The sequence below is a fragment of the Anguilla anguilla genome, chromosome 6, assembly GCF_013347855.1.
Source record: "Anguilla anguilla isolate fAngAng1 chromosome 6, fAngAng1.pri, whole genome shotgun sequence".
In the NCBI taxonomy this organism is placed as follows: Eukaryota; Metazoa; Chordata; class Actinopteri; order Anguilliformes; family Anguillidae; genus Anguilla; species Anguilla anguilla.
The window spans coordinates 59,681,312-59,700,537 of NC_049206.1; the positions used below are offsets into that span (position 1 = coordinate 59,681,312).

The following is a 19,226-nucleotide window of genomic DNA, read 5'->3' on the forward strand; positions in this document are numbered from 1 at the left end:
GTCAGTAGAACACGTTGGCCAGCCGCTGTTTGTCCTCTATGTCCAAAATGCTATTTCGGCACGACGCATTACTTGCCCCGCTTTGTGCGCACGTAGGCTAAAGGGAATATATCTGTTCTTGTGAATAAGTGGGCTTTTTGGAATAGTATATATTTTTTTATAAAGGGACCTTGTCACACATTGAACGGTAGTGTTCTGCAGTGTGCAGCATATTTTGTCATTTCCCATTTCATTCCATTTTGCCCCAACCAAGTTAAGGAACTGTGTGTAAAACGAAACCGAGGCGTTCATCTAGTACTTTCGGTATGACATTCGGAGTTCAGAATGTCAATTCGCACGTCCGATTACGGAAAAAAGCGGCATTTCATTGTGAAATGTAGTACTTTTGTTCTTCCCTTCCCGACATTTTCTGCATGAGGTCATGCGCCGAACAGCAAAGACAATGTACAAACCCAGTAATGCAAGAAACAGTGCTGTGGACAAGCTTACTGTCGCACAAATCTCGGGGAAAAAGAAACAGCAAAATGCTAACTGAGGAAATTATACTGACCAGATTTGGGATGAATAAGTGGTTTGCCCTGCAAAGCCGGTTAATGAGAGTCTGATAGCATCAATCAATGGGGAACACTCCAAATGTATTAATAAATATATATTTTACATCCCTTTCTGTTTTTGTTTTTTTTGAGGAGTTCAGACACGCCGTAGATGTCTTTCCCAGCTTTATTTCTTCTTTTTCTGTAAAACATCTTTGAGACGTTGTCCCTGTCAAAAGTACTATAGAAATAAAATGGCTGCAAATAGACTGCTGTTATGGATATGTCACAAGACTAATCCCTAATTGGAGGGGGTTTGTTGGCCTTCTCAACCATTTAACCATCAGCCTTCTCCTGGGAGACTCTTAGATTCTCATTCCATCCTCTGCATGTTGCAGACACTGCAAAAAAAAATTAGAACACTCTTAAAATGCAGAAAGAAAGGTGAAAATTTGAAGGTCAGCAAAAGTCGTTGACCGTGAGTGAGCTTCTCCCCCGTGGCACACTCACAGTGAACTGGTCGCAGGAAACGCTGCGCAACAATCACTAAATCAACTTTGAAACGGTTCCATGTGGAAAGTCAGTTCTGGCTTTGTTTCAATAGTCTGGTTTTTTTTTTTTTTTTTAAAGTGTAATTTTAAAATAACATATATGTATATACACACACACACGTTTTATTGTGCAGATAATTTAATGTCTGAAGTTCTTTTTTTTCTTCTTTTTTTTACTTGTAATGAATAAGTTCATGATCACCTGGTTTCCAAATGATAAAAAAGGAACCTAGTCAGAAGTTTGGCAACGTGGAAATGGGGCGTTGGACAAAAAAAATCTCTGGAATTTCCGCTGAGAAGAGGAATATGGGTCAAAGCTGAAATCCACAACAACATCCATCTTCCCTGGAAGAATCCACACGTGACCTGGCGGGGCGGTGGGGGGGCGTAACAGAGAACAACATCCATCTTCCCTGGAAGAGTCCACACGTGACCTGGCGGGGTGGTGGGGGGGCGTAACAGAGAACATCCATCTTCCCTGGAAGAGTCCACACGTGCCCTGGCGGGGTGGTGGGGGGGCGTAACAGAGAACAACATCCATCTTCCCTGGAAGAGTCCACACGTGCCCTGGCGGGGTGGTGGGGGGGCGTAACAGAGAACAACATCCATCTTCCCTGGAAGAGTCCACACGTGCCCTGGCGGGGTGGTGGGGGGGCGTAACAGAGAACAACATCCATCTTCCCTGGAGGAGTCCACACGTGGGGAGAAAACAGAGGCATGTGGAAGGGGCGGGGCTATTCCAAAACACAGGACAGCCAAACGGGCCAGAAGGACTGAAGCAAGCCAATGAAAGCACAGATGCTGCAGAGCAATGTTTCTCAACCCTGGTCCTGGGGACCCACTGCCCTGCATGTTTTAGATGTCTCCCTGCCCCAACACTCCTGATTCAAATTAATGGGTCGTTATCAGGCTTCTGCAGAGCTTGATGACGACCCGGTCCAGCCAAAAATGAAATAAAGAAAAGTGAAGAATACTACACTGTCAAAATCAAACGACGAGTATCTCAGCAGGATTCCCTCTCCTCCAAACTGTGGGGGTCGTTTAGTGTCCTCGTGTTGTTGTGATCTGCCCTGAGAGCGAAGGCTCACTTTCCCACACGGAGGCTTTCAGAGTGCAAAGGCTCTCGATGACGAGTCCTGCGCGCTGAATCCAGTTCAACTCGTTTCACCCTTTCAAAGTGCTGACATACTTTAATCGCGCAGTTAATTTGCATGGGGCGACGCCAGGTTTCGCAAGTCACATATTTCCAGTTAGAGGCTGATAATATACATAGGAACCCGGACAAGAAAAGTTAATGAAATGGAAAGAAGAAGAAGAAAAAAAAAAAAAAAAAAAAAAACAATGTTGAAGGTAGGAGCCTGATTGTCCTGAATCAGAAGATTATGTAAGTCGCTGCTCAGAAGGTCATGCCCTGTGATTGGTGGTTGACGCTCACAGAGGCCCCTGACTGGCCGGCTATTTATTCTCCGGCGCCTCCTGATTGGGCATGTGATGCCTGTGCCACGCCGCTGGCCACACCTGGCATCTTTCGCAATGCCCCGTGCGAAACGAAACGTGTGCCCGTTGCCCCCCTCCTCATCCCCCCCCCCCCCCCCCCCCAGACTGGCAGCGTGACTGTGGAGGAGGAGGGGGGGGGGCACTCCACCAGCAAGGGGGGGGCAGCGGAATCCTGAGCGGGGTAGGACCCACCTGTTCCGCTGGCGGGGCTGGCCAATCAAATCACACACCTGCGCATGTTCAGCCACGTGGTTTCCTTTATTACCCAATGACATCGCAGACATCTTTACACAGAACAGTCCAAATGATACATCACACACACACACACATACACGACAAAAATGCATAAATTCTACAGTGACATTCTAGAGTGATATATATATATATATATAAAATAAAACATTTTCAGTCCCTTTCATTGGTCAGATTCATGTGAAGTGAAATTAGGCAGGACCCCAAACCAGACTCGACTGGTCCCCTCAGACGAGCGAGAGCTCCGTTCAGACCACCCTGAACACCATTCACGCGTGTGTCATACATGTAGCGTGTGTGTACTGTACATGCCCAATGTGCACCTCCAGTTTGTCTCGCACCCTGACGCCCTAACATCCCATCCGGTACATACTCAGCCACATACACGCATGCTCAGTACATACATCAGAACACGGATCACACGCCTGTATGCGCTTCACCTTAGGGCAATGGAAGTGTGCACACGCGTGTGCAGCACACACACATAAACTCAAACACACACACTCAAACACACTATCACACACTGGAAGCATGCATGCATGCACGCACACACACACACACTGCCTTTGAGCACTATCACTGGCGTTCTTAAGGATTTCAGGGGTGATTACAATCCAGGAGGCGGCAAAAATACTGAATGAAAACGGAACGTTGTGCAGCTAACAGTAGAACACGGCTACAGGAGCCAAGCTACTCTGCAGGGCGAGGAATGAGAGAGCTCTCCTCACTGCTGTCTGATCTGTTCAATCTAACCACAGTGCACCTTCAGCTGCAGAGTTTAAGCAGATGCCCTTTCCCCCTCCCCGATACGTACACATGCGTAGTTTACAGTTCGCTCATATTGGGGGAAAAAAAAGCTGTATTACAACCTGAAGCTGCTCACAGCATAGCCATATACAGTGTTTACAGCGTGCTACAGCAGCGCAGGAAAGAACAGCGTATTCAAACAGAGTCACACACTGTAATTCAGGGTTAATCTAGCATCACATACCCCTACCTATGTAACGTGTGGATACAACATGACTGCTATACATTTCAGCAGAACTGCTCCAAAAAGCCAAACCTATTTACAATTCCAAAAGTCCGCTCAAGTATTGATGTTTTTTTTATCTTTTTTTTTTTCTTTTTTGTGACGCCAAGGTGAATTTCGTCAGGAAGTGCATCCTCTGGCCCGTCGAGACAGAAACTCCACCAAACACGGGCACGCACGCTGGCCGAGACACGAATGGATACAGTCGCCGGTATCCGCCGGTACGTCTACCGGGAATTTAGTGATTTTATTATTAGCGCCTGACTTCAAACGTGTGGCATGCTATGAATCATCAGCGCACAGAAAGCAGAAGGCCGCGTTACACGCGTTCCGGTGCTACTTCCTGTCCAGACAAGCACGCAGGAAGTTGAGCTGCTTCCTTTGAGAGGCACACCAAGCACACAGAGAGTGGGAAGATGGTGCTACACTACATGGCCAAAGGTGTGTGGACACCTGGTATCCAAAATGATGGGCATTAATATGGAGTTGGCCCACCCTTCGCTGCAATATCAACCCCCGCTCTCCTGGGAAGGCTTTATACTAGATATTGGAGCATCGCTGCAGGGATTTTTTTCTTTCATTCGGCCAGAAGAGCATTAGTGAGGTTGGGCACTGATTGGGCGATTAGATGGATTAGACAGCCCAGGCAAGCACACAGGAAGTGGTGATGCTTCCTGCAAGGAGCTTGCGTAAGAACACAGGAAGTGAAAAAAGCAGCAGGTGTGATAACTTCCTGCTCTTAGACACCAGCTCACGTGTAGGCGAGACATGTGCCAGGTGATCATAAGCAGATCACTGTTATTATTGTTATTACGGTCAGGATTATTAGTGGTTTGCTGTAGGTAGTGCTGCTGTACTCAGCTCTTTACCGGAGGGCGAGTCATCACTTCTCACATCCTTTCTTAATGCTTAGAGCAGCTGGACTCTCCGAGACAGAATCCTCCTTCAGACCATGTCAGGGAGAGCGAGCAATGCTGTAGTGTGTGTGTGTGTGTCTGAGAGTGTGAGACAGTGCGTACGTGCGTACGTGCGTGCGTGCGTGTGTGTGTGTGCGTGTGTGTGTGTGTGTCTGAGAGTGTGAGAGTGCGTGTGTGTGTGTGTGTGTGTGTGTGTGTGTGCGCGCCTGTGTACGTGCGTGTGTGTGTGTGTCTGAGAGTGTGAGAGTGCGTGCGTGCGTGTGTGTGGGTGTGTGTCTGAGAGTGTGTCAGAGTGTGAGAGAGTGTGTGTGTCTGTGTGTCTGAGAGTGTGAGAGTGCGTGTGTGTGTATGTGTGTGAGCTTATGCATGCAGCAGATTGGTTTAGTGAGCAGCTTTTTGGGAGTTGGCATACTTGGCTGGGGAGCAGGGCTGGTAGGAGGGGGGTGGTGTAAGGGCTATAAGTGGGCGTAGTCATCGTTACCCCGCCCACTCTAGGGCGTGTCCAGTGGGCTGTCCTGGGTCTCCAGCTGAGCCAGCTGCCTGCGCAGGGCATTGACCTTGGCCTGCAGGTCCTTGTTGTACTCGATGATGTGCACCATCTCCTCACTGGCCTCGTCCAGGCACTTAGAGGAGCGGTTCCAACGTAGGAACACACCTGGAGAGGGACAGGGGACAGCGTCACATCGCTGAGAACGGCCTGTGTGTGTGTGTGAGTGTGTGTGTGAAACTGTGTGTATGTCTGTGTGTGTGTGTGTGTGTGAGTGTGAGTGAGTGTGAGTGAAACTGTGTGTGTGTGTGTGTGTGTGTGTGTGTGAGTGTGTGAAACTGTGTGTGTGTCTGTGTGTGTGTGTGTGTGTGAGTGTGTGAAACTGTGTGTGTGTCTGTGTGTGTGAGTGTGTGAAACTGTGTGTGTGTCTGTGTGTGTGAGTGTGAGTGAAACTGTGTGTGTGTGTGTGTGAGTGTGTGAAACTGTGTGTGTGTGTGAGTGTGTGTGTGTGTGTGTGTGTGAGTGTATGTATCTCCTGCCTGTGTATGTGAGTGTGTGTATCTCCTGCCTGTGTATGTGAGTGTGTGTGTGTGTGTGTGTTTGTGTAAGTGTGTTTGTATCTACTGGCTTTGTGTGTTCGTGCAAGCGTGCATGTGTGCATTTGTATCTCCTGCCAGCCTGTGTGTGTGTTTGTCTGTGTGTGTGTCTGGTTGCTCATAAGTAGGTCAGGATTTCAAAAAGTATTTGTACAATGTCACACTGGTGCCATATTTAGTCATGCGAGCCCTCAGGCCATATGTGATATCATCGGGGGGTGTGTGTGGGGATGGGGGGGTGGGGGGTGTGTGTGGGGTGGGGTGCTTCATGCACGTGCGCTCTTCCAGTCAGATCATGAGGTCAGAGCACTGACTCCACTCACAAAACCACCATTATAAGCCAACATAGCTCAGGAGGTAAGACCGATTGTCTGGCAGTCGGAGGGTTGCCGGTTCAAACCCCGCCCTGGGCGTGTCGAAGTGTCCTTGAGCAAGACACCTAACCCCTAACTGCTCTGGCGAATGAGAGGCATCAATTGTAAAGCGCTTTGGATAAAAGCGCTATATAAATGCAGTACATTTACCATTTACCAATCAGAACCAGCGCCCCAAAACCAGCCGATCAGACCCTGTGCTCCACTACCAGCCAATCAGAACTTGCGTCCCAAAACCAGCCAATCAGACCCTGTGCCCCAATATCAGCCAATCAGAACCTCCGGCTCAAAACCAGCCAATCATAAGCCTGCGACTAAAAATCAGCCAATCAGATCCTACACCCTAGTGCCAACCAAGATCCTGCACCACAAAAATAACTCTTCAAAACCTGCACTCCAAAACCAGTCAATTAGAACCTGCAGCTCCTAGCCAACCAATCACAGAAGGAGAAGGAGAATCCCGCAGTCTGGTGTTTTTGCCTGAGGAGAGGTGCCCTGTCTTCCTCCGGGACATCCCGCAGACAAACACATTTGGCAATCCACCTCCTCCTGCCAAGAACACAGACCTGCAACCGGGAACCTCCTGTCCCAGACAGTGGGCGGATAGAACCTCTCTATCTGTCTGTCTGTCAATCTGTGTGTGTCTGTCTGTCTGTCCTGCTGTCCGTCTGCGTGTCTGTCTGTCGGTCAGGGACAGAACTGCATGCTGCATGCTGAAGGCTACACTCCTGCCTTGCTTGCCCCCCCCCCATCACCCCCCCCCCCAGCATTAATTACACACATGTGACCTTGGTAATGGCAGCCTGACCAGCTCAGCTCCAGCATGCTGATAACTCCCCCACAATGTAGCCAGGGACAGAACACACAGACACTGCACTCTAACACACGCTCAACAGCGCCACCTGCTGATAACTCCCTCACAATGTAGCCAGGGACAGAACACACAGACACTGCACTCTAACACACGCTCAACAGCGCCACCTGCTGATAACTCCCTCACAATGTAGCCAGGGACAGAACACACAGACACTGCACTCTAACACACGCTCAACAGCGCCACCTGCTGATAACTCCCTCACAACGTAGCCAGGGACAGAACACACAGACACGGCACTCTAACACACGCTCAACACCGCCACCTGCTGGGGAATTCAGAACTGCAGCACTGAGGGCAGGGAGAGGAGAAGGAGAGAGGAGGAGAGGTGGAGCAGAAGTAGAGGGAGGAGGAGCAGGAGAGGATGAGAGAGGAGGAGTAGGAGACAGGAGGAACAGAAGAGGAGAGTAGAGGAGAGGAGGAGCAGGAGAGGAGGTCAGCAGAGGAGGAGCAGAAGGGGTGGAGCAGAAAAGGAGAGGGAGGAGGAGCAGGAGAAGAGGAGCAGAAGAGAGGAGGAGCAAGAGAGGAGAAGGAGCAGAAGAGGAGGCGAAAGCAGGAACAGAAGAGGAGGAGGGAGGAGGAGTCGGGGAGCTCTTACCCTCCCAGAGGAGCAGACTCTGAGGGGCGACGGAGGGCCAGATGACCAGGCTGTTGGGCTCGTAGAGCGGGTTCAGGAAGCGGTCCATCTGCTGAGGCCGATTCACCCACGACCAGAGAGACACCGTCTTCTGAGAGAGCTTCAGCTTAACCCTGCAGACACACACACACACATACACACGCACGCACGCACACGCACATGCACACACAGGTATGCTCACACACGCACACACACACACACAAACACACACACACACACACACACAGGCACACACACACACACACAGTCAGGAGAACACTCCCACTGGGACTCTCTATCACCAGCTGAGGCCCCAGGCTCTGCCCTGCTTGTTTGGGAGGTCAGGGGTCAGGGCCCTGAGGGTCCAGACGCTGGGGATGAGGTCATAATTACTGACCACCCTGACACCTCTGCATAGGCAATACAATTACAAGCACTAATAACACTACATGACACGCACACCTTCCACAAATAAATACATAAACACGATCTGGAAATGTGAACCAAAAACAGAAAGCGTTTCCAGGGCCTTCCAGTGGGTGGCGCTGTATGGGAAGGAGTCACTGCAGTATAGCCGCACATCCTGCTAGGGCTGGGAAATATACCACAGCGTACTGAAGCAAAGGAGGGCTAAAATAGGAAGCGGCAGGATCTATGGGAGGAAGTGGCGAGATGTCAGGCTAGGCAATATACCGCAGAGATAATCAGTGAATGCAATAATGGCCTTCACAAGCTTTCTTTCCAGCCCTGCTTAGCTTCAGCCCTAACCAAGCCCAACCAAACCCAACATGAGAAGCATAAAGGTCTGTATGTAGGCCGGCCGCCGTATGTCACAGATGTGAGATATCCTCTCGTGTCCTGAATATAAAATGTACACATGACGCCTCAGACGCTCTGTAAATATGTCCCTGTGCTTCAGAGGCTCTGAGTCTGTGGTATTCTCACGGACCTCCACACGGCTCTGACTCGGTTTCCCCTCCTATAGAACGGCCCGGTTTCATATGAGGGACGGCGAGAAAATCTGACCCAAATCGCACCCACCTGAGACATTCCTCCCCCCCCCCGAAACCCACCCCCTACTGCACTCACAGACCCTACATACCAAACACAGGACTACTGGAGAGCCAGTGACTATTTTACACCCTACAGGCCACACAGTACTACAGGAGAGCCAGTGACTATTTTACACCCTACAGGCCGCACAGTACTACAGGAGAACCAGTGACTATTTTACACCCTACAGGCCGTACACAGTACTACAGGAGAGTGAGTGACTATTTTACACCCTACAGGCCGCACACAGTACTACAGGAGAGCCAGTGACTAGCGGCTACTGACCGCTCGGCGGCGTTGTTCCCCATGAAGGTGCCGAACTGCGAAGCGTAGGCGTGCTGGAAGAGCTGCACCAGGAAGTGCTCGTTGAACTGGAAGGAGCAGGGGAACTGGCGCAGGATCTGCCAGACGCAGTCCAGAAAGAGCAGGAAGACCGGGGCCTCCCAGCGCGGCTTCCCCATGGAGTACGCCGACTGCGCGCAGCGCTGCTGGAACGGGTGGCCCGCCTGCAGGGACGGCGCATCGCACACGCTAACGCTACTGCTGCGCTTTACACATGCTAATGCTACAGCTGCTGCTACTGTGTGTAACACATGCTAATGCTACAGCTGCTGCTACTGTGCATTACACATGCTAATGCTACCGCTGCTACTGTGTGTAACATGCTAATACTACTGTTGCTACTGTGTGCTACACATGCTAATGCTACACATTACACATGCTAATGCTACTGCATGTTGTACACACTAATGCTACTGCTGTGCGTGACACATGCTAATGCTGATGCTACCGGTACTGCTAATACTTCACATCATTCATACACATACTGCTAATGCTACTGCTGAGCATTGCACATGCTAATGCTACTCCTAATACAGCACATCATTCAAACACATACATACTGCTAATACTACCTCTAATACTACACATTCATACTGTTAATGCTACTGCTGTTAGCCTGTTACATGAGCTAATGCTAATGGTACTAACACCGTACATCACACGCATACACATACCGCTAATGCTACTGCTACCAATGTGCATTACACATGCTAATGCTACTGCTATTGCTGTACATCAAACATAATGCTACTGCTGCAGTGCAGCACACATGCTAATGCTAATGCTACTGGGTGATTAGCAGTAGTCTCCACATTCTCACCTGCAGCCACTCGCGCTCCACCAGGGACTGAAACCCGCGGATGGTTCTGGAAGCCGGGTCCAGGATGATCTGGGCCAGAGAGGTGACCTGCAGGGTGGAGTCGGTCCCCTCGGTACCGTGGACCAGCACGGACGCACCCTCCCTGCCAAACAGACCATAATACAGGTATAACCGCCATGGAAACCTCTCACACACAGTGTTCCAGCAGGCCTACTGATGGACACACCATGGTCTTCGCCAGAGTGAATACTCTCACCGTCAGAGCTGCCCAACCCTGTTCCTGGAGATCTACCGTCCTGTTGGTTTTCACTCCAACCCTAACAAAGCAAAACTCATTCAACAGCTACAATAGAGTTCTCATTGAGCTGCTAATTAGTAGAAGCAGGTGTGACAAATTGGGGTTGAAATGAAAACCTACATGACAGTAGATCTGCAAGAGCAGGGCCAGGCAGCCCTGGTGTGGAGAATGCTGGGAAATTTTACATCAACATCAAAACAGAGTGAAGGAAGCTTGTATCTGCCATGACCTGCAAGTCACCACACACAGTTTCTGTACTGTGGCGCCAACAATATCCTCAAGGTGACTTCTCAGCTCCTCAGGAATGCAGACTTCTAACTCGGGAATTTTTATGGGTTGTTTCGAAAACGTGACTGACTGCCCCGGGGCCGAACCTTCAGGAAGCGTGACGGACGGGCGTTTCCATGGCTACGCTCACCTGTCGATGCACTGCGCGGCCAGGCAGGCGGTGGTGAGGATCTCCTTCACGTGCGTCAGCCAATTGGAGGCCTCCAGCTTGCTGAGCCAGCGGTCCATACTGGGAGACTGGTCATTACAGGCCTCCACCAGCTTGATCAGGCTCTCCTGCAGAATATTCCACCTGCACAGGTAGCACAGAACATTAGCAGCTCACTGCTAAAACTGCTCCATTCAGGAACCATAGTTTTCAACAAGTTCTCACTTGCTCAAAAAAATTATTTTTGCACTGTGCAAGCTCTAGGGTTTAAGGGGACGGTGAGCTGACCTCTCGATGGCCTTGTGGATCCTTCTCCACTGGGGGTAGTTGGGTTAGGGTAGGGGTTAGGGATTAGGGTTTAAGGGGACAGTGAGCTGACCTCTCGATGGCCTTGTGGATCCTCCTCCACTGGGGGTAGTTGGGTTAGGGTCGGGGTTAGGGATTAGGGTTTAAGGGGACGGTGAGCTGACCTCTCGATGGCCTTGTGGATCCTCCTCCACTGGGGGTAGTTGGGTTAGGGTCGGGGTTAGGGATTAGGGTTTAAGGGGACGGTGAGCTGACCTCTCGATGGCCTTGTGGATCCTCCTCCACTGGGGGTAGTTGGGTTAGGGTAGGGGTTAGGGATTAGGGTTTAAGGGGACGGTGAGCTGACCTCTCGATGGCCTTGTGGATCCTCCTCCACTGGGGGTAGTTGGGTTAGGGTCGGGGTTAGGGATTAGGGTTTAAGGGGACGGTGAGCTGACCTCTCGATGGCCTTGTGGATCCTCCTCCACTGGGGGTAGTTGGGTTAGGGTCGGGGTTAGGGATTAGGGTTTAAGGGGACGGTGAGCTGACCTCTCGATGGCCTTGTGGATCCTCCTCCACTGGGGGTAGTTGGGTTAGGGTAGGGGTTAGGGATTAGGGTTTAAGGGGACAGTGAGCTGACCTCTCGATGGCCTTGTGGATCCTCCTCCACTGGGGGTAGTTGGGTTAGGGTCGGGGTTAGGGATTAGGGTTTAAGGGGACGGTGAGCTGACCTCTCGATGGCCTTGTGGATCCTCCTCCACTGGGGGTAGTTGGCCTCCTGCTCGAAGCCACCGCCGCGGGCCTTGGCCTGCTGAGCCTGGTTGATGGTGCGCGTGTCGATGATGTAACCGCGCTTCCCTGCTCGCAGCGTGGCGTTGATCAGCTTCTCGTCCTCCTTACACCGTCGCCCGTTCGTGCCGGTCAGCGGCTGCCCTGCTCGCATCATCACCTGGGGACGGTCCGGGGGGGGGGGGGGGGGGAAGCGTTCATCCAATGCAAAGGAAAAACTCATCATTTATTCTGTTTGTTTTACAGCACTTTTCCCCCCAGCTAGGCAGGCTTTTGACTCTTTCTACATGCACCAATTTACCCCACAGACGAACAGGTTCTTTGGAATGTTTTTTCAAAATTTCAAAATCAGTGTTCTAGGGCTCCATTGCTCCCAGTTACCAGTACTGATTTTTCCATCAACGTTCAAAATGCAGGCTGAATGAAATACAGAATGACCCATGGAACTCCAACACCCACAATGCCTCGCTCACCATGCCGTTTTTCTTGTGGTAGTAGCTGAGGACGGGAAAGCGGCCGCCGTGCCGGAACGTGGCCGCCTTGCGGAGAGTGTCGTCGTCCATGTCCCTGGGCACCACCAGCAGGGCGGGGTACGAGGGGCACACCGCGAAATCTTTGTTCACGCCGCTCAGTCGCCACTCGTCCGTCTGACGGGGGGGGAGAAAGAGCGGGCATTGGTGGGTGAGACAGCCTAACAAAGTGTCACATGGGAAATGTAGTTTTACCACCATTGACTCCCAGCCGGAGTGTGGCCTGCTGGGAAGAGTCGTCTTACCGCAGACTCAATGTCTTTGAAGGCCTCCTCGGGCAGGAAGGAGTTCCACCCGTCCTCGATGACCTCAAACATGGGCCGGTAGAAGAAGGGGTACATCAGGGACACAGACTCCAGTGTGGATAATGCCTTCAGGGGGGGAGGAGGGGGGTTTCAGGATTTTTGGTTGTGGCACATATAGATCTAAAATCAGTGTAATGACCCTGGCCAAAAATGCATGAATATTCCAACTTCAATGGACTGTTCCTCAATAATGTTTTCAGATGTAAAAGTTATAAAGTCATGTCAAAATGAAACCGTCCTGGATATTTCTGTTACATTTTCCAATTGCCTTGTCAGATTCAGGAGCCAGTTCTCCTGGGACCGGGGGGTTGGGATTTTGGTTGTGGGGGGCGGGCTGCTTACCTCGATAGAGCTCCCAATGTTCATGCTCTCCTCCATACCAGGGATGTCCAGCTGGATCACTCTCAGGTCTTTACACTTAACGATGATGGTGCCCAGGGAACCCACAAACCTGAGGGGGTCACAGAGCAGAGTCACCCCCAAACCACACTCTGCAGGGTCACAGAGCAGAGTCACCCCCAAACCACACTCTGCAGGGTCACAGAGCAGAGTCACCCTCAAACTGCACTACAGCACTCTGAACCCGAGCCATGATATGATAGCCATTTCCCCGAATAGACTCATCAAGGCGCATCGCCACAATATCAACACCCCCCCCACCAAAGTTCACGATCGCAACTTCCCCACCGATTTACAAACACACCCTCCCAGTGAGCTATATTCACCACGCCATACCACCACAAACAGCCTCCACACCCAAGGGAACCACTGTATTGAGTCACATTCGCCCACTAGACACAACCTGACACAATCACAGCTACTTCCTGACCTGCGCCCACAACTTCCTGTCTGTCTAAGCAGCTCACTTCCACAGGACGCATTACTTAGAAAGTTAAGCTCAAAAACGCTCTCCTGCTCACATTTTTGTGTCTACTGTGGACAGTTCAGAATGTCTTTTCAAAGTCCTTTGTCAGTGTTCTAGAACTCCTTTTCTTTCTATTATCAGTAGTGATTGTTACAACAGCATTCGAATTCTCAGTTAAGAACATTCCCATCGCATATTCGCGATCTTACACCTTAAAGGGTTAATGCTAAATAATCTAAAGTTAAAGCCATATATGAAGCCAAGCAGTGTGGTCTTGAGTCTTAACTGAGATTAACATAGTGTTGCTTACAAGCCATAACACATAACTGTGTAACCCCACAAGCAGCAGCCTCAGTAAAACTGCTCTGTGAAAGGTAACAACGAGATACCACTGTCTCTATGTGAGGTACATCACCTCAGCCCACAAAAACCTTATTCAGCAAGTCCCGGTTTGGGCTGTGCATTGTGCAGAACTGGCCACTCCAGAGGGGCGTGGCTTGAGCGGCGTGACCTCTGACCTCTTCTCGATGGAGTCGATGTTGGAGTGGAGGAGCCAGAGTTCCTCGGTGTTGTCCTGGCGGGAGGACAGGATGAGGTGGTGTCCCGTCAGGCACAGCGTACCCTCCACGGTGGGCAGGAAGGGCCGGTGCAGCACCACGCCGTCCACGCGCGGCGTCTTTATCAGCTCCGCAAACTCCATCCTGGCACAGAGAACCACAGCGCCCTCTGCAGGAGCGGAGGGGGAAAGACAGTTCTCTCTTCAGGACGGGAAGACACGCTATCACTCACCCACACATCACAGCTGCTGGGATTCAGTTTTAATGGTCAGTGACATCACACTGACTTAAAGCCATTAAAAGCACACAGTAAAACACACCGGTTGAATTATCTTACTTTTATTTGGGCTGTGAAGTGTGATTTTTGTTTTATTTGCCGATCATTCGGGTCAGAGAGGAGACGGTGTGCCAGTCATTTTCGCTTGACATTTCGACATTAGCCGAGAAGCCTCGTGACAGATTACGTAATTTTATATTTCGAAAGAATCTGATTAATCATGACTAGTTATTCAACCACTTTCCTGAAAACAGATTCCTTGTCTGACTAAGAATTCAACTATCTGATTAAAAAAATATTAAGCTACTAATCTTCATTGCACCAGATCTTTCAATCTGGGAATTAGTCATACAAGCTATAGGTTGTTGTGTAATTGATGCAGGTTTAACAAAAGCTGGCGCAAATTACGCAATCTCGAGACTACAGCTACTCCCCATGCTACTGCATCAGATGACCGACTTGTGGCAGGAGCCGACCGCTAAACCACTGAATATGCACGAAGCTAAGTCAAGCTCGATAATTCAGTTCGGTTCGGTTCGAAATTCGGAGGGTAATAAGCAACTACGGGTGAGCTGCTGCAGTAGATTCCAACGTGCATACAACAAGCCACACCTAAAATAGTGAACTTTCACACACGTAGTGTACAGCGTTATTTGAAGGACGGATCCCGTGACAACTGCAGAAAACAACCTGGTTACAGCTAGCTACCCATCAGCTACCAAGCTAATCAAGCATCGTTGCTTGAGCAATATTGAACAGTGGGGCGAACAAACGTTAATACAGCCATACATAGCCACCGCTGGTAGCTACTATTGAAATGACTTGTCATCACTCAAACTAGCTGCAGTTAGCTATGATAAATTAATATAAGGAGCTAGGATAGCTACCTAGCTAACGTCGTGGCTGCGAGTAAAACAACCATACATACATAACGGCATCGACAGGTAAATTAAACAGAATTTGTAATATCCAGCAGATCAGCTTCGGACATGGCCAAATGTGGTCCAAACAAATGCCGTCAAGTGAAAAGCATACCTTTATCTTCTCGGTTGCTTGGCAATTTTCACTCTAAAGACTACGGAAATGCGGAAGTAATTTGCAACTGCAAAAACACTCCGATTGGAACGTGACGAACGTAGAAATGTGAGTTCCGGATACGTTGTGCTCCAGAGTCGATTCAGAATCGGTCAGAAAGATAAACAGATCTGTAATTTAATGCACCTACATATGAAAATTGCGCAGGGTATGAGAGGAGTGTGGTTTTCGTAAATTAACTGTTTCCCTAACAATGATAACAATTTACATGTTTTGGCATAACATAATATCGGGTTAATATGGAGTAAAGGAACCTCCATTAGAAGAGACAGAAAAAGCCTAACGCACTGTGGTAAGGTTGTCACGGATAACGGAGCTCTGATGCCTAATGAATACCCATGTTTCTTACAATGCAACATTCGTATTTTAACCATGGTAAATTCAAATAGGCTTTCTTCGACGAGTGTAAATTACGATACTAATATACGAGTGCAGAAGACAGTGCAAGTTTAGTATTTATGGAATTGGCCTAAGATAGATAGATAGATACTTCATGTAAGCATTCTTTACCCATCCACTTATAATAGAGAAATAAATCATGATTGTGTCATAAGTCACCATAAGATGGCGCTGTTGGATCTCTCAGCATAATAATGTGGGGTGTTTTGTTTGTGCGAGAAGATCATCAATTTCTCCTTTGTTAGCTAAACAGATCCATGCTGGGCGTTTCTCAGTTGTAATTATCCACTTCAGTGCTCCGTGTCAGCAAAAACAACAACACCAAACGCATCCAGTGACGGGGACAGACAAAGAAAGCCTCTGGCTTGCCGCCTCTGGCAAAAATGCTGCCAGTGAAACAAAATGTAAGGTTTCAACGTATGGGATGAAATATTGTTTCAACTAAAAGGAAAGTAAACATTTTATTTGAAATGTTATTTAAAGGGCATCTTGTTCACTGCAAATAATTAGTGTTTTACTCTACAGACGCTTCGATAATCACGTTGGTCTCATCATTTTGGCACAGTAACACTGGCAAACGCCAGACTGGATTGGTCATGTTGGCACAGTCCGGCATTGGTTCTGGGCCACAAGCCACCGTGCTGCTTTAGCTGCCCACAGCAAAGATGGCATCTTACTAACCACTAAATCACGCTGATTAAAGAAATCATTTTTCGTGCAATGTGTGTGTGTCTGTGTGCTTGTGCATGTGCGTGCGCACATGTGTGTTTGTGTATGTGGGTGTGTGCGTGGGCAGGTGTGTGGGTGTGTGTGTGTATTTGCGGGGTATTTTCTGTCAGTGAATATGGTGCAAAACACATGATCAAAACTTGCCAGATCATAGGCTAAAAATAACATTTAAAATGGGCACAATGTAAGCCTACTTTTTTTTGGGTCCAAATGTAGCATTTGAGGCGATACTCAGCTTTCACGTTTCAACAAACACATTTCTGCTGTTTGTTCTCCTCTTTTTTTTTTCCCCCAAAAGAAGAAACGGTCCCTTCTGGGGGATTCCTAAATGATCAGTAAACACTTTTGATGAACTCCAAACAGATGGAGCTCACAGATGCACAGGAATCTATCCCCCCCGCAAACCCGTCTTGCCTGGGTGATGTTGTAGAAAGCAGCCCTGGCTTCTTCAGAATCGAGCTCAGACCCACAGGTCAGTATCGGACCGGGGAGGGGGGGGGACTCACTTTGTGCAGCTCGGGCATTCACGTTCAGCAGATTATAACCCAAGTTCCCTGTTTAGCCAATCAAATACCTGCTCGTGGTCTAGGGTGGAAAAAACTGCTTTGCTGTGCAGACGCACTCTTGACGAAAACAGCTACAAAAGCAAACCTTCATATCTGGGCAGGACAAGCACGTTTTATTTATGAAGGGGAGGTAGAAGGCTGGATCAAATGTGTTCGTTTTACTATTTCCACTGATGCAAGATAAACTGTGTGATGCTGAGGGATGACATCATGCAGCCAGCTGGGTGTAGAAAGTGGATTGTTAAATGTCATGAATAGCGTGTAGACTATTAATAAATTCCACATTAGTGGAAGAGAGATAGCACTAACTGCGTAGATAACCGGCAGTATGGCAGTGATCAAAGCATCTACAAGAGGTAAACAGGTCGGATTTGAATTAGCATAATGCCTAACCGACCATTACCTAAAATGAGCAAAACCATGTGGCCTTCTGAAGTAAATGGTTACATTATTACTGTGCTACGATTACAAGCCGCTGGAACTTCGAAAAATACCCATCTTTCTTTGTAAAATACTATAACATCAAGTGAGAGTAAGGTAGATATTTAGTTTCGAGCATGGCGGACGCCTATGAACATACAGCGCAAATACAGAATCAAATTATAATTCAATCACGTAGTAAGTAAGAAGTAAATTAGGGCACATAGTAAAATATTAACTCCAACAAACAGTGGCCTGTGAGTCTAATTGAGACCATATGTATTATGTAAGAATTGATTTAATATTTAACATTTTCCTGCGTAAGTAAATAAATCGCCAAACCCCAGTTCCAAATGCGTTTTTAAAAAACTGACTGATACATCCGAATATTAACTGAACTCCCAGTCTTACCCGCCATTTCGCATGCGCTAGGGCGCGAGTGTTGTAATCGTTGAGCCTCCTCGGGGGATCCGCTTCAGTTTGGGGAACCACCACTCCAAGGGCACGCTCCGGTTGTTGAGATGAAAGCACGCGGGCCCCGCTGGGATCCGTCACCAATGATGTCCTCTGTATTATTCAGAACACGATACATTTTTGCAGTGTTTAACACTTGGCCCCCGAAGAACACGTGCTCGGCATTTGCCGACATAAAATTTTAATGCCCTTTTATAAATGAAAGACGAAAAAAAAAAAAAACAGCTTTTTGTTCTTGAGAGGATTTTCGTGCTAGACGACGTCGTGGTAACAAATCCAATTGGCCCTTCCACTTGCGGAATCCCGGCGTGCTGTGAGGCGCCGCCGGCTCCATATGTGTGGCTGTTAATGGATTTGGCACTCAGCGGTCGTTGTGAGAGCCTGTATTCATGGTAACAGGGCCCCAGGAAATATCGGCTCTCTGTCTACAGACCGATCGGGCCGACCCCCCCATGGGTGAAAGTTCATTTCAGAGAAGACAAGGAAATCCGCACAGGTTCGCCTTACGGTTGAGGACCAGTTCCCGCAGTCACGTGATGCGCTCATGTATTCATCAAAAGCATATCGCTTCGAAACTAAATTCAGAAATCACCTATTCAGGAAGGCGTGGGGGGAAAATGCCCGCACGAAATCCTTCCAAGTCCGCATCATTTATGTTGGTATGCCGGGAAAATTGCACATTAATGCGAAAATAATGCACACCAAGCTTATGTATATTAAAAAGCTATTTGCATCCAATACACCTCGTAATGAAAAATGGAAATGGCATTTGTGTGTGTGTTATCCCCCGAGCTTTCCCGTGTGCAGACAATGTGCACGAGCTGCAATTAGCTGTTAGTGCAGGAAAGTTCACAGCAGCCCCTGTCAGATGGCACGTCCTCCACCGCATGCACGGATTTAGGCCAGACTGTAGACTTGTGGGGGGGTGGGGGTTGTGGAAGCAACGACGAGCCTTTGTAACGTTTGCATGGCAGCGGTTGTACTTCGCACGACTCTAATCCGCCTAATTCCTCCCCGGTGGTAGGTGCAAGTGCTAAGGATTTACTGGCTGAGCAAGCAAAAACGCCGTTCTGCGCGTGGGCATGTGCACGTGCGGGCGCGCCGTGTTTCTGTTGCCCAGGTAACCCAAGCTGCTCTCTCTCTCTCTGTCACTCGCTCCTTCTGCCTGCTTTTTACAGTGAGAACTACGCGTCTATTTATTTATTTATTTATTAGAATAATAAAACATACGTGTTGTACACAAGTTACACTAACGTCTT

At 49.0% G+C, this 19,226-nt stretch overlaps 1 protein-coding gene and 2 long non-coding RNA genes across 4 annotated transcripts; 1 reads left to right on the forward strand and 2 right to left on the reverse strand.

Moving 5' to 3' along the window:
- Nucleotides 1-663: 663 nt before the first annotated feature.
- On the reverse strand, nucleotides 664-1,536 carry LOC118229984. Its single transcript, XR_004765774.1, has 2 exons — nucleotides 1,287-1,536; nucleotides 664-934 (listed from the first exon to the last, which is right to left on the reverse strand). It is a non-coding gene; the product is annotated as an uncharacterized LOC118229984 (long non-coding RNA).
- A 3,580-nt stretch (nucleotides 1,537-5,116) lies between these two features.
- On the reverse strand, nucleotides 5,117-15,453 carry mtmr9 (myotubularin related protein 9). Of its 2 annotated transcripts, none has more exons than XM_035422587.1 (11): nucleotides 15,320-15,453; nucleotides 13,969-14,176; nucleotides 12,928-13,036; nucleotides 12,526-12,651; nucleotides 12,224-12,397; nucleotides 11,693-11,910; nucleotides 10,659-10,820; nucleotides 9,943-10,084; nucleotides 9,066-9,286; nucleotides 7,710-7,861; nucleotides 5,117-5,435 (listed from the first exon to the last, which is right to left on the reverse strand). In XM_035422587.1, exons 2-11 carry the CDS (start codon nucleotides 14,148-14,150, stop codon nucleotides 5,272-5,274), a joined length of 1,650 nt encoding a protein of 549 aa, XP_035278478.1. In that variant the 5' UTR covers nucleotides 14,151-14,176; nucleotides 15,320-15,453; the 3' UTR covers nucleotides 5,117-5,271. The 2 variants fall into 2 exon arrangements, with proteins under 2 accessions (XP_035278478.1, XP_035278479.1); XM_035422588.1 differs by lacking the exon at nucleotides 15,320-15,453 and adding an exon at nucleotides 14,345-15,288.
- On the forward strand, nucleotides 14,772-16,499 carry LOC118229983. The gene is made up of 3 exons (XR_004765773.1): nucleotides 14,772-14,851; nucleotides 16,024-16,182; nucleotides 16,304-16,499. It is a non-coding gene; the product is annotated as an uncharacterized LOC118229983 (long non-coding RNA).
- The last annotated feature ends 2,727 nt before the right edge of the window (nucleotides 16,500-19,226 follow it).